This window comes from Tachypleus tridentatus, chromosome 10 (assembly GCF_004210375.1).
Source record: "Tachypleus tridentatus isolate NWPU-2018 chromosome 10, ASM421037v1, whole genome shotgun sequence".
Classification (NCBI taxonomy): domain Eukaryota; kingdom Metazoa; phylum Arthropoda; class Merostomata; order Xiphosura; family Limulidae; genus Tachypleus; species Tachypleus tridentatus.
In genome coordinates this window covers 87280320-87295508 of record NC_134834.1, presented here as the reverse complement: position 1 = coordinate 87295508, position 15189 = coordinate 87280320, and the positions used below count along the sequence as shown (strand labels likewise).

Below are 15189 nucleotides of genomic sequence, written 5' to 3'. Positions count from 1 at the left end.
TCTTCAGTTTTTAAGTTCTTTCTGACACAAATACTCTCAACTTCCACATCATTTCACATTATAAATCTCTACAATCTCAAAAAACATGAGCTCTGAATGTATATTAGAAACAGTCAACCAACCTTCCTATCAATAAAGTTACATGCCACATCTTTGAGTGTCTTCAAGTTTAGTTCACTGATATCCACAGTAACAGTATCTTTCACCAAGCCTGCTTGGAGAAACAGAGTGATGTCACCAGGAACTCTCAACACAGGTGTCTCCATAACAAAAGCCTAAAACAAAGGAAATAAATTTACAGGGGTTGACACAAATTTACTAACTTTAAGGAGTTTGTTGGCTTCTTCTCATAAAATGTTCTTAGGCAAAAAATATTTTTAAAAGCATAAAATTTCTAAAAATTCAACAGTATTACTCTTACTACATTTTTTAATACAAATGAGACATACCTATGGCATAAATATACTATGATTATGTTTTTTTAAATAACTATAACTTATCAATGGCATATAGAAATGTATAAAGAAACTGAAATGCATTAATAATATCTTAAGAGTTCTGAATTACCTTTATTTCATTTGTAAAATGATTAAAACATATTATGGTATTTAAAACATTAACTTACTAGTTTATTTATTGCACAGTTTCTAAAATTGTTCCATATAAAAACTTTAAGGTAACAATCATGTTATTGTTTGCCATAAAGTTCTCATAAGTAGCAACTGTTTTACCAACATTTTAAACTGGTTTTACTCAATGAATTAGTGAATATCTAAATTTAATACTGTTTCATGTTTTTAAGTTACATACAATAACTACTATATTTCTTTAGAGTCTTGTTAGCTTTGTTATTTAAAAAAAAGGGTTGTTGTAAAGAAAAACCAGTCTTGCAGACTCTCCATAGTAAAAAACTTAACAATACTGACCCAGAAGCTTTGTGATGCTGATACACGTGGAAAGATCTTTAATGAAAACTGTTACCAAAATACCTATTAACATAAATGTAGTTTCTTGTTCATTATAACTTAGAAAGTTTTTAATCTACACATAATATACATGACACTGAGATCAGACTTAGCATGTTCTTTGATAATTCTAGTTATTAACTACATTAAAAATAAGTTACCTTTCCAAACAGCATATCAAATCAATAATGGATAAATAAATACTGAAGCCTGTTACCAAGAAAATGCTCCTAGTTATTTAAGATTTGGTTCTAATGAGATTGTAACGGAAGACTATGCTACACTAACACAAGTTGTTAGGAAGTACACAAACTATTTTAGTAGCTGCTTTGTAAGAAATATTTCCAGTACTCTTCCTACACCACTAACTAGCACATACGGAGGTTTTCACATCACATTAGTAAATACTGTTATTATTATGCTATCAGATTTTGTAAATCCTACTTCATCACATCATTTTGTCTGAAAGCTGAGAGCTGATTGATTCAATGATAGTAATCATTGACAGGTGATAACATACATTTCACTTTATAAAGAGGTAAGAGAAACATAAACAATTTTTTGCTTATAATAATGATCAAAGAATGTAACATATTATTCAAAGTTTCATTCACTTCAAACAGTTAATAAAGTTAACAGCATTTATTCATGGATTATAACCAGATGATATTCTTTCTGCAATTTTAATAACTGGACACAATTTGATTAACAACAGTGACATATATATAAAAGTATCAAGAAGGATTATTAAGTCTTTATTTTAATAAACTATGTGGTATACAGATGTCCATATACTGAATACATCAAATAAAACTGCACCCACATCAGAACTTAAATTTCATTGCATATATACACTCAAGATTGTACAAAACAGATTCTGTGACATGAATGTGAACTCAAAATATCAGTAATTGTAAAATGAAACCAATGTGTGAGGAATTAAAATTAATGTCTGATAAGAACAAGTTACCTTCTTAAATGAAAATCAACCTGGTAATGAGTATAAGTAATTACAAATATACTGTTCTTATTTATAAAGATTAAAATGCATTGTTTCATCAGTTGAGTCTCCTTAAAGATATCTTTGGCTGTAAACTCAACAATATCTCACAATGTTTAGTTAGTTTAGAAGATTTAGGTTAGTCCTAGATAAATACATTAACAATGCAAAGTGATTTTTGTAATAGAAATATAATAATAAAAAATTTAAAATATATATAATAGATGTATTAAACATTCTAACTGGCACTGTTACTAAAAATAATATTAAAGCAAAACTATTTATGGAACATGCATGTTTCTGTTTTGAGGTTTAAAACCAACTTTTACAAGAAAGAATAATAATATTAATGTAGTATTCATGCATGAGTTTTGTAGTCAGACCATGCAAACAGTGGAAAACTCCACCATGAAATCCATGTGCAAGTGAGATCAGCCATTCATAAAGATCATGAGGACCTATGTTTTCAAGATTATAGACTGGTATAATAAACTGCAAGTGCACTGTCCTAAGATTGTTATAACAAACTTATGGTGAAACAAGTTGAAAGTAAAACTGGTGAAGATCTGTAAGTACGAATATAGACCAATAAATTACATACTTTTCTCCTGCAAAAGTTGTTTGAATATATTATGAAATATTATAATGTATTCCAATACAAAATTATATCACTGTTGATTAAAATAAACATAAGGTTTAAAATATCATACAGTTAACCCTCTCAGTGAAATCATGAGATCAGAATACATAAAAAAATTGTTTAAATTAGCTTTTGTTTACAACATTATGAACTCAGGATTATTACAGTAATAAGAATGACTGAATGATTTTTAACAGGTATAATGATAATTGTTCTAGTTTATAAAAAAATATGGTAGAAACTACATATTTATAGCTTTTAATGACTTTTCAAATGAAAGAACTGTGATAATCTTGTAATGTACTATAATAAAAGTAACAGTAGACGAAAATGTTGTCTCAACTGTTTCTTCAAATTTTGTTTGTGTGTCTGGTATCTCCACTTTATATGACTGAGCTATTTTTAAAACTTTACATTTGTTTACACAGCAATATTTTTGCTGTAGATAAACAAACTACACAGGATGTAGATTTTTCTTTTCTAGCAAAACCTTAATAAACATGAGTACATTAAAAAGTTAATGTTTAATTAACTGTATAATTACAGAAGTATGTTTCTAAACATTTGGCAACTACACAATTAAGATTAACTTTAACTGATGGAAAAAATATGAAAAACAACACATCATTAACCTATCAGACTGAATTTTTTAACCAGCACACCAAACCCCACCATTGGTTCAGGCTTAGTTATAAAATATGTTACATATCTGTAAAGTAAATGAAGAATTAATCATATGGATTATTCTGTTTAACAGTAATTGAAAAGTGAAAAATACTTTGTTCTACCAGATTTAGTACTGTCACTGAGATGGCATACACATATAGTCACTGTATAAAACATGCCACTAGAAACAACAGGGTTTTATTTTACATAACTATTAGTTAAAGAGAGAAAAAACAAACTCACTGGTGTGGGTTTGGTTTGTTTTGAATTTTGTGCAAAGCTACATGAGGGCTATCTGCACCACTGGTGCAGGTAGACAGTACAAAAAAATTACAACAACAAAAATTTTTTAAAGTTCAGAAATTACACATTGTTGAAAAATTTTGGCACTTTGTTACATAAAATTGGCATCTCATTAGAAAAAAATGGTTCTATTTCAATAAAACAACTGTCAAACATTTTTCTGTCAAATATAAGAGACTAACATTTTTCAAAAATTGATTGGAAAATACATTAAAAAAAGACACACGAAAAAAATAATTTTGTCTGAACACAAAACAAGAAATATGATGATTCATATAAAAACTTTGAGCAACTGCCCACAGTTGAAACACTGTTCAAGAAAACTTCATGAATATTTATAAAAATTAAGAGAAATGTTAGTGGTCGACTTCATTTGATTACCACATTCAAGTCTTACAGTTATAATTTTTCACAAAGTATGCATCTTATGCTTTAACAAAATAATGCCAAATTTTTAGAACAAAGTACCAATTTTTTACAAAAATCTTTATTCATGAATACCAGTGCAACATCAAAAATTAGTTTGTTTTAAGTTGAAAGTCAGTAATTATGGAGGTAAGACTGTCCTGGATCCCATAGTTTCAAGTGGATTTACAAACTGAATAACTGATTCAGAACTCAAAGTATTACAAATCCTGCAGCCAATAAACAAGGAATATTTTACTCACCTATGGAAAGTAATTACCGGAAAAGCCACAGTTAATGTCATTAAAAGAACAAGCTTATGAATAACTGACTTTCACCATTACCAACTCTACTGGTTTATATGTACATAATTCAACTATCTTATAAATATGTATAACAAAAAACAAACATTTACCAAAGATTGAGATATTCCTTACATTTGTACAAATATATATAATCAACTCACAATTTATCAAAGCCTGTACAAAAATTGCTTTACGCTTGAGCTGTTTCTATACTTAGCTTTCGTGCCTAATCCACACTGTTCTTTGTTACTATTTGTTTTACTTTTGCACAAGTCTTTCTCATGCATTATGAACAGGCTTGTAAAAATATCCTTATTTAAAACTTAATATTTTAAGTGCAAAGCTATACAATGGATGATCTGTGCTCTGTCTACCACACATGTCGAAATCTTATTCTTAGCCATCAGAATTAATGTTAAGCCACCAGAGAGGATATCTAAATACAGTTTGTCAACTAATGAAAGACATTTAACAAAACACAATGACCTTAATGTTCACTTCGTTACAACACCCAGTTAAAATTTGCCAAAACTGAATGAAAGAAATAAACTAATTTTGTGGAAAGATTACCAAAACAAGCTAAGTTCTTTCTTATGGGTATGTTGATAGACATCCAAAAAACTATAAGCAAAACAGATATCTTGATTTTTTATCCAATGTTTAAATGTAAATTAGGCATATATGAAAAAACAAAGTGTGTGTTTCAAAAGAAGAGGTAATTTAATTTTAACTACTATCAAACTCTATATTCTTTCATGAATTTGTAAGTAATGCACATAATAAATTCTATTTAAATTTCAAAACTACTTGCTTATTACAACATTAGCTGGGTTACCATCTGTTGGACAAGTGAAAAAAAAAAACTCATTTGTAATAAGAGATAAAAAAAAAATTGTGATTCTGTTTCTCTACTTGACATAATAAACATTAACAATGCAATAAACATAAATAAATGTACTAATATTGAAAACAAAGACATGCTTTTTCCAGATTTCTATCTGTATGAAATTATATGGTTGTTATACCCTTTCATGACCTTCCTCATGTCATTATGTATCACTGTGATAAGTTTAATTACTGATTGATCAAGAAATGTATAAGAAATAGATATATACACACACGTATATTGACGTTTATTTTATACAGAAGATGGAGGCCCAATCCCCACCCCTTCTAAACTTTCCTCATGTCTTCCTATATTACTATTTCGAGTTTGATTGTGATTGACCAATAAGATGTGAAAACGTATAACGAACAGCTATGAAATGACAGATATACAACCATGCGTCCTTTTCTCGGTCACACACTTTGATTTATATAGTAGATTGTGGCTAACTTTAAATCTATCTTACACTAAACTACTACTGCTTTGCACTCATTTTCTACACTTTGCAGAATAACGCCAGTAAAAGATAATATGGGCACGCCAATACCGTAGCCAGATCTGGTGAGGAATGTATGATTTTATTATAGCAAAGCCACATTGGGATATCTGCTGTGTCCACTAGGGGATTTGAATCCCTGGTTTTAGCGTTATAAATCCAAAGACTTACTGCTGTTCTACAGTGTGACTTATGGTGAGGAAGGCTGTTGAAAGGGTTAAGGAAATTTCATTTATTCTTTTAAGTGTGAAACGTGTAGATTGGTCCTATATCAGTTGAATTCAACAAAACTTTAGTCGTGTAAACCGGCTTGTCGAAACGAAAGAAATGAATCATATTTGACTAGAATTGTTTTAGTAAACGAGTTTGTTCCTAAAACAGCAGATCAGTTTCACGTTTGAAGCCTTTTTCTTGTACATTCTGTAAAACATAACAACAGCAGAAACGTTTGACAATAAGACTACAAGACAAAACCTGCCGAAACAGTAAAACAGGTAGATAACCTTGAAACTCGAAGTTTTCAAAGCGCTGTTTTTCCACTGATTTTAAAATGGCTGTTTTTACAATCATTCGACATAACATACCTCGTATAAAATGACTAAATATGAAATCTGAAAAACAAGGAAAAATTGCAGTTTTAAAACTATAAGCAACTGAATTAAGTCACAACTATTGACTGTTACACTACGTAACAAATTTTGTTCCTGGATAGTATGTGTTATTTCTTAATTGCTTATGTTGTAAAAGTAAAGAAAACGGCCATTATTCCCTTCAAACTTTGCTTTCGTGACCTGGATAATGAAATTTAGAAATTAACCTATTATCTACGTAAAAATGAGCAAATTTGCACATTTTCATTTACATAAGGTCTGAATAAAAGAACAAATGAATCAAGATTTACATGTATTTATACTTATGTTATACAAAAATGAACAAAAACGTTTAGAAGTGAGTAGTTTTTCGAGATTTGCGACTGTAATATAAATCGCTTTCACGTATCAGCTCCCAAATATAGTCTTCCATCATGTTTTCGTTATACGCTCGCAGGTCACAAAAGCTAACTTTGAAGAGAAAAATAGTTTTTTTTTCCATTTAGTTTAGGCATAAGCAACTGGGAAATAACAGTTTCTGCCCAGGAATATGAAAAAGTGAAAATGTTGTTACATAGTGTTATTTAATTTATTTTGGCTAAGAATAACCTCTTATTCAAAGACCATTTATATACGTATGTGTGCCGTACTTAACTCTTCTAATAAATTGTGCATTGTTTTACCACTGTAACTGATATACACTGGCTGGAAAATTATCATTGCAATCGGCGAAAGGCGCCGGTTTGTACTGCAAGATGAGATGAGAGGGGGGCACGGTATATATCAGTTTGTATAATAGGGAAAGTAAATATTTTACGAAGGTCCAAAAGTTATTTATTATCAAAGGCGTCGCTACACTTAACGTGCTATGATTCTATTTGACAGTGCTCCGAATCCCAAGTTGGTGTCTTAAAAAATTAGAATATAAAACCATAATTATGTTGTACTGTAACACCGAAAATTCCCACACATATGAACTCAGACAAAATGTTAAAGCACCTAGCAACGCCTCTGCTAATTACTATAATACATGTCATTTTCAGACTACAAAAATGATATAATTATTGTAATTTAGTTTTTAAAAAATCACCTGTCTTAAATATTATGTAACAGTATTGTGGATGTATAAACTTGGAAAGAATGTTGTACACACGTTACATCCGCGACTGGTGTCTATGCGACTGATACACTATGGTTTAGTTAACTATATAATCAAAACCAATGTGTGTCACAACACGTCACGCTTGATTTCTTGAAATAGGAGGAGCCATAATAACCAGAATAGATTTTTCCAGAAATAATAGTTCAATTACTTTGTCCGTTACAATTTTAGTGACGGGGGTTGAAAGGGTACTTTGAAACCTAATAAAGTGTAGTGAGTGTTGTTGTACTAAGACTAAAGTAAAGATGTGATCTGGAATCACCTAGTCCAGAACCAAGCGCATAAAATTCATCTGAAAGTAAACATATCGATTTAATTTTAAACTTAAATTATTTCTATTATATCGCCAGCGTTTTTAATATTAAAAAATCTTTAACCAATGGAGACTAATTAAGAAATCAACAAATATTTTTTCCAGCTTTGTTGTTATACATTTTATTTTATACTTTCAGTACGTAAACTGGCAACAATACCAGATTATATTGCTAAGCACCAAAACATAAAAGCCATTGTTGGAAGGTAGCGTTACTAAAATGCATTGGATTTTCTGTGTATTAGAACTTGTTAATCTAACTGATTTTTACCAATATTTATTCTATGAATGCATCACAAATTCATTTCAGGAATTATTTTAATTTTTTTTGGCTCACAAAGGAATTTATTAGTGTTTAACTACCTTGACTGCACTTTTCTGCTTCTATGTTTGTCATATTTGATTTCTCAAAATTTAATTATTTCGATTAGCTATGAGGTTAAGGTATACCAGGTGGGGTTGTAGTAGTTGCCTATTTGCCATTCTAATTCCTGTCAAGACACCATTGTTACCTTTAAAGGGTGTGTGTTTATTGCTATCAAGATTGAGTCGTCGCTTTCTTTACAGATATTTAGTTTTATCACAACTGAATAAATTAAACAGTTCTTGAGCTGAATTAGGAACGACTATCTTTCGAAAATTTATGGGTTTCCTTATATTGTTATCTATTCTGTAAATGTGTTAGATAAATTTAAATTAGAGGTTCTAAATAGCTTACTTTTCATAAGAACATTTAAATATAAATTGTATAATACTCTAATGCTTGTTGCGTTACGTGTATGATGCGAATTACAAAAGAAAAACGTAAACAAAATCACTAAACGTGTTCCTTTTTCCACAGATACATGCACACTCCCCTAGATGTAACAGCAATAAGTCTTCTGCAAAGAACGTGGTTTACCTTGAACCTTAAAAAAAAATGTCATTTTTACTTACACGTGCCTACAACTACAATGCTACTAACAGTAGTAGTTAAGAAAGTAACATGTTCTGGTAATTCGATATTAATTTCTATATTTATTTTTTTATTAGAATAATCAGTCAACAAATAGAAATCACCCAATCAGATGCCAATTTACATGTTGGTTCCAGCAAATGAACATGTTTCAGCTGCAGTGAACATCAATCATACGACAATTTACGTGTCGGTTTCGGCACGTGGACGTGCTTTAACTACTGTTAGCACGTAACTTCGTCAGGTGTAACGTAGAACTCCTTACAGAAAAACACCAAAATGAGCCTTTAGTAAAAACTTTAACAAAATTTTTTCGTTTCTTTTAAACTAACAATGTTTTAATACATCAGCACCGAGTTAATCCTTTTGTAAGAAAAAAAAATTGAAGAAAGTAGTTTGTTTTGTTTTTTTTTTTAAACATTCTCTTAACGCTTATTAAAACATTATTGATACAGTGAATACTTTACTTACAAACCTGGGTTAGCTCTTTCGGCGGGAGAAATCAGAACTTATATGTGGTTAAATTGTTCTTTCGGATTTATAATAATGGACTTTTACACATATGATAAGATTAACTAACATTCGTTCTAAAAAGACAAACATTATATCCATAACCTCTTAAAGCGTCTTATCTGTCGACTACAATCGCAGTCCTCGACAAATAGACGTTTATAAGACGATAAAACACTATATCATTTCCTCGAAAGACCATCTATTTTAACCATTCGCGCCACAGTAATGTAGTGTGTTGCCTATTCGTCAGTCAGTAGACCTAAAATGGCGTCACACAAGGGACGCTTTACATTGCAGTTTGTACTTTCGTGACGTCAGTGAAATGTGTGCATGTTATGAATCAAGAGAAGAATTATGCATCTACAGGCCTACAACACAACATATCACACAAATTTCAAAAGCAACAAATTAAAAAATATACTTTAACTCTTAAGTTTGGTTTTACTTCCTCTGGAAACAGAACGTTTTCGGTGTCTTTGTCTATCTTACATATATATATATCATATAAAGGAATTTTTCAACACATCGTTTGAAAGATACTCTAGGGCGTATTGTACAACATAAACTATGATATCAAATGTCAAAATAGTGCTAGTTTAAATATTTTCATACATGAAATATTTTTATTCAACAAATAAACCGAACTTTCATCAACTATTTATCTGTTTTTCTAGATATTTATCTTTATTTTTTTTACTTATATTTATCAAGAAACATTATTATAATAAATGACATTTTCTAGCCGTTAACAATGTAAATTATAAAGTGCTGGGTTTGTATTTAAAAACACAAAATCACAAGTCGAATGAATTGTGTACGATTGTTCATTCAACATTTTCTTTTGCAAAACTGTATATTTTCACGAAGTTCAATTTTGACACAGGGACGAATCCATCTTGGAATACATATGATGACGTTAATGCGTTGCAACTTTTGGAGGACAAGAAATTAAAACATCTGCAGTAGATATTTTGGTTAATATATCTTTCAGACCTCGAAGTAGTCTGAAAGTTAACTAGGGGCGGTCAGAATCCGATTAACCTGTTCAGTGCCGTAGACGAGATAACTCGTCCAAGCCGATCGGTAACACAGTGCCACGGACGAGTTCATTCGTTCTCAATAATACCTAACTTCGACGCTAGATGTCAGCGCTTAACATGCATTTGACCTACTTACAAATTGTTTCACTTTCGATCCAAAATAGCGTCACGAAAAAAGTTACAAAATGAAGAAGCATTAGAGTTTTATTGTAGCAGCTGAAATACTTGGCAGTCAACAGGTTAACTAAGATTACGTGCTACGTGAATATGAAGGATTTTCGACTAACAAGGGTGGAGTTTTTAATTACAAACATAGATGTTTGATGCTTGGTGGAACATTTCGAGAACCAGGAAAAGCTATCTAGTTTATATCGTTCAGCAATCTATTTACTCTATGAATGAGCTTCCTCCTGGTGGGCAGAAAATTTTTAATTTATTATAACCAGTTCGAACTTCACTAACCCCACAACGATATGCAAGTTTTTTTCTCCATCATCTCCTGATCATAAAGTATTAACGCTTTTAACTGCTACATGTTACTCTTTGTGTGTTTGTGTATCTGTTGTCGACTCTAAATATCCTACGTTTAGTTTCAACTCCTGGTATTCAAGTTAAATAATCTCACCTATTGGTGTGGTCCATGAAAACCAGTTAACTGTACTTTGATGTGATTAACGAAGGAGCTATAATAAAAAACATACACCATACTATGTGGGCAAAATATGTTTCCACGGTTATAAGCATTTTTTCATTATCTTAGCGTAACCGCTTAAACAAATGAATGTTATAATTGATGATGTATATAGATCCCGATTACCAATTAACTTACACTTCACTTTTGGGCTGCCCATCTATTTGCATCAGAATAATCACAAGAAGAAATGTATGTGGTAGAATCCCTGGATTCGATGATCGAACAGGCAAGATAGGGATTGATGTCCAGTCACCAAGACACCTTCCCTCAAGTGCTTAGATTTATCATTTATTCTACAAATCAAACTAATAAATTCTACCATCAAGAGTCACAGTAACAATAATAGGTAAAATAAAACTTGAAAAGATATAACTATACCACCTAATTGTTTATTTGTATTGTTCACGTACCAAACGCACTCTTTAACAGTCCAGAGTTTGTTGAAGTGTTTCAGGTTGTGTTGGTAACAATGTTGAGAAACTGGGGATGAAAGAAATACAGTACTTCTCATCAGATAATTGTGGTTTTGCTGAAGAGACCGTAGCGGATGGGTCTATGGAAGCAGGATATAACTGTATATTCAAAAGAGGCGAAAGAATGGGTGGAAATGAAGAAGTGATGTTCTCTAAAAGAATACCCGTATGTGGAAAGATTAAGAATCCTACCAGCCACATAGACTTTGTTTCCTACCATCTTGGACCTAGCCAATGAAACACTGCTTACAGTCCTCTTAATAAATAGAATCATACCAGAAAGTTCCCTGACATCACGAATGTTTGTATTTTGTTTTCAGTATTGATGAAGTTGAATTCGTGTTGTTCAGTAAATCACTGACACTGTGAATAATATTTGGAAAGTGTCCTGCACCACACTAGTCTTGGCGCCAGGAACTTGGTGCTGTTCATTCATGTACCAGTTGTTTTTTGAAGTCACGGTACTCATAACAATCTTTCACTCTTGTAAAACATAGCTCCGTATCTAGGAGAAACCATCACCTCTCTTAATTCAACATTCAACTCTAGATATGCTGCAAATGTATCAATAATCAATGAAGCAGTTCAAAAGCACAATTTTTTTAAAACTGTATCACATCAATTCAGTTTGGTGAATACAACCTGTTAAACATGTTTGCAATCTTGCAGTAGTTATTAAGCCTGATTTTGTGGTGGTCCTAAATATTCCTCATAAGACATATCATCATGTTAGTCTCAAAAAACCCAAATTACTATTACCATTCTTAATGAAAGTAATTTTTTTTAGTGTTGCAAAGTCCTTATCAATTGGTTACAGTTTAAAACAAATTAAATGACGAAAGTCAACGAAAGTCAGTAAGCGTAATAATTATTATAAAAACAATATTGTTCTATTTTATATTGTTTTATGACAATTCATAACTATTCGTACACTTATGCCCCCCAATACTAACATGACCCAGTGACTTGAGAATCAGAATCCTTAAACATGTATTGCTTAGAATACGAAAATAAGACTTAAATAGCATGAAAAAAGGTCTACTTTTCGTAATAGGCAAATTACATATACATTACTGAAGTGATGCTAAGAAAATGTTTTCACACCGATAATCACTGTGTAAATATTGATTTTTTATCATATTTAAGCTCAGGTAATCTGTACCAACAATATTAGAAATATGGCATTCAAGGTTCTAAGTGTCCACTTACGTTTTCATGTTATTACACATGATCTGACGAACTGTTTAGTCAACTGAATCTCCTAATCTCTCTTCCATTTAAACTAAAATATATTCCAGAGTTACGACACCTATAAGCTTAGTGCTATAAGAGCCTACATGGCCCGGCATGGCCAGATGGTTAAAGTGTTCGAATCCTCGTCGTACCAAACATGCTCGCTCTTTCAACCATGGGGGCGTTATAATGTGACGATCAATCCCAATATTCGTTGGTAAAAGAGTAGCCCAAGAGTTCGAGGTGGGTGGTGATGACTAGCTGCCTTCCCTCTTATCTTACACTGCTAAATTAGGGACGGCTCGTGCAGATAGCCCTCGTGTAGCTTTGCACGATATTCAAAACAAACAAACAATATATATTGGAGGCACACGCTAATAATTGGGAAAGAAATACGTTTCATTAGCAGAATGCTTCCTAATTTCGCTATTATTATTATTATTACATCTAGAGAGCTAAAACAGTTTTGTCATTACTGTTCAAAAACCACAATCGGTAAAAGCAAACAACTCAAATGTCAATGTAAAACAACAGGTTTTCTGCTACTGCTGTCACATTGTGTATTGAAACCTACAAACCGCTAAGAATAACTTTGCAATACAAATGTATGTGCAGCTTATATATTACGTACTTCGGGGTTCATTTTTGCTACTCGTAAATTTATAAATTGACGAATCACTTCCTAAATATCACTACTATTTGTAAAAAGACATGCTAAATTCGAAATATATTTGTTGACTTCCTAAATATACTAAAAATCTATAGTCTCCATTCATTTTACATAATTACCTGATCAATGTACGCTTGCTTTTATTAAACATTTTATGTATAGGTACATAACGGTTTATGGTAATTTATAAAACTGTGGAGTGATTGAATAAAACGAGGCCCAGCATGTCACGTGGTCAGGACGCTCGACGGTCGTGGGTTCAGATCCCAGTTATGCCAAACATGGTCGCTCTTTCAGCCGTGTGGACGTTACCACGTAACGGTCAATCCCAATATTCGCTGGTAAAAGAGCAACCTTAGAGGGAAGGCAGCTAGTCCTCACCACCACCACCAACTCTTGGGCTACTCTTTTACCAACGAATATTGAGATTGACCGTTACATTTTAATGCCCCACGGCTGAAAAAGATAACCCGATGTGGCTTTGCTATAAGAAAAAAACGCACATCTCCGCTAGCCCTCCCTAATTTAGCAAAGATGTGTGTGTGTATTTTCTTATAGCAAAGCCACATCGGGCTATCTGCTGAATCCATCGAGGGGTACCAAACCCACTAGCGGAAATATCCTTTGTGTAAATTTGCGCGAAAATTCAAAAAACAAACCTAATAAAACGAAAGGATTATTTCAAATTATGTACATTTATTAACTGCCACGTCGATTTATAATTTTTCCAGGTAATATGGACAATGAAGTATAGAACTTAGCTTAAACTTAGAAGGTACTCCATGCACTCCACAGAAGTTACAATAAATAAAAGTACTCACTTTTCGCCATATTCTCCTTCCAATGTACGGCGGGCAACCCGCAAACCCGAGCGAACAGCTGATCATATCAAGCCTCAATCTGACGAGTGAGTGCTACTGGGTTCCCCAGTCAAGACAGGAGTGGAACTGACCATTGAACCAAGCAGCAAAACCATTTAACACCACCGCCGACTAACTTCAGAAAGCAGGCCAAGGCTGATAGCGGCTAGTTACCCCACTCTTGTTTTCTACTGACACTTAACCTTGACTTACCGCGAAAATTCCTTGTGTTTTTTTATGGTATTTGAAAATTAATAACTGTTACCCTTCACTGCAATGTTATTAGATTATAAATAAATGAGGACAATTCCAAACACACTTTACGTAGCTGTGTACTTCTGCCCATAGAGACGTTTCATAATAAGAACGAACTTGTTAGGACAAAGAATGTATCACTATAAAGGTAGAGAGAGACATAAACTGCTAACTTGTTATTTTAACAAGGACAGCACCCTACCACCAACCATGTCGCTATGTTGACAGTCAAGTTAATCAAGTATATAAATGTATCAGTTTGATTAGCTCTTTTTCTTCGCATAACAAAGGCGTGAATGTAGCAGTAAAAAAATCTTTTAGTTATCACATTTTTTCGGGGAACTGCTCTAATAAAACATCGGGTAATATGCTTCGTACAATTCGGAGATAAATCATATTAAAATTCCCGATGTAATAAGTCATACTAACTATTCACCACAAGTTTTATCATAACCGTCGTTCAAGAAGAACAAAGTAAGGTGTGCTATTCTCAGTTTTTATTTTGCCGGATTGCACATTAAAACACTAACAACTGACAGTAATACATTGATATACATGTTTCATGGGAGTTAAACACTAATGCGTTTTCTTATTAAGACTGGTCAATAACGTGTAAACGAGTTATATATGCAACAACAGGGACTTGAAACAAACATGACGAATCTTTATAACAATTGTTCATCTATCTTCCACTATGGATTAATAACACGAAACAAACATCGATAAAAAGAGTTTGTAACAGCCATGTTACAAGCACATACTTAT

At 32.2% G+C, this 15189-nt stretch overlaps 1 protein-coding gene across 5 annotated transcripts in view; it reads right to left on the bottom strand.

The window, feature by feature from the left end:
* Nucleotides 1-15189, bottom strand: part of LOC143229808 (serine/threonine-protein kinase D1-like) — a 92124-nt gene that overhangs the window by 32890 nt on the left and 44045 nt on the right. For 4 of the 5 annotated variants that reach the window (XM_076462602.1, XM_076462600.1, XM_076462601.1 and 1 more), the window contains one exon: nt 123-275. In XM_076462602.1, the coding sequence (XP_076318717.1) occupies nt 123-266 (144 nt within the window). In that variant the 5' untranslated portion in view covers nt 267-275. Of the gene's footprint in view, nt 1-122; nt 276-14130; nt 14610-15189 lie in introns of those variants that run through there. The other variant, XM_076462599.1, reaches the window with a different exon arrangement.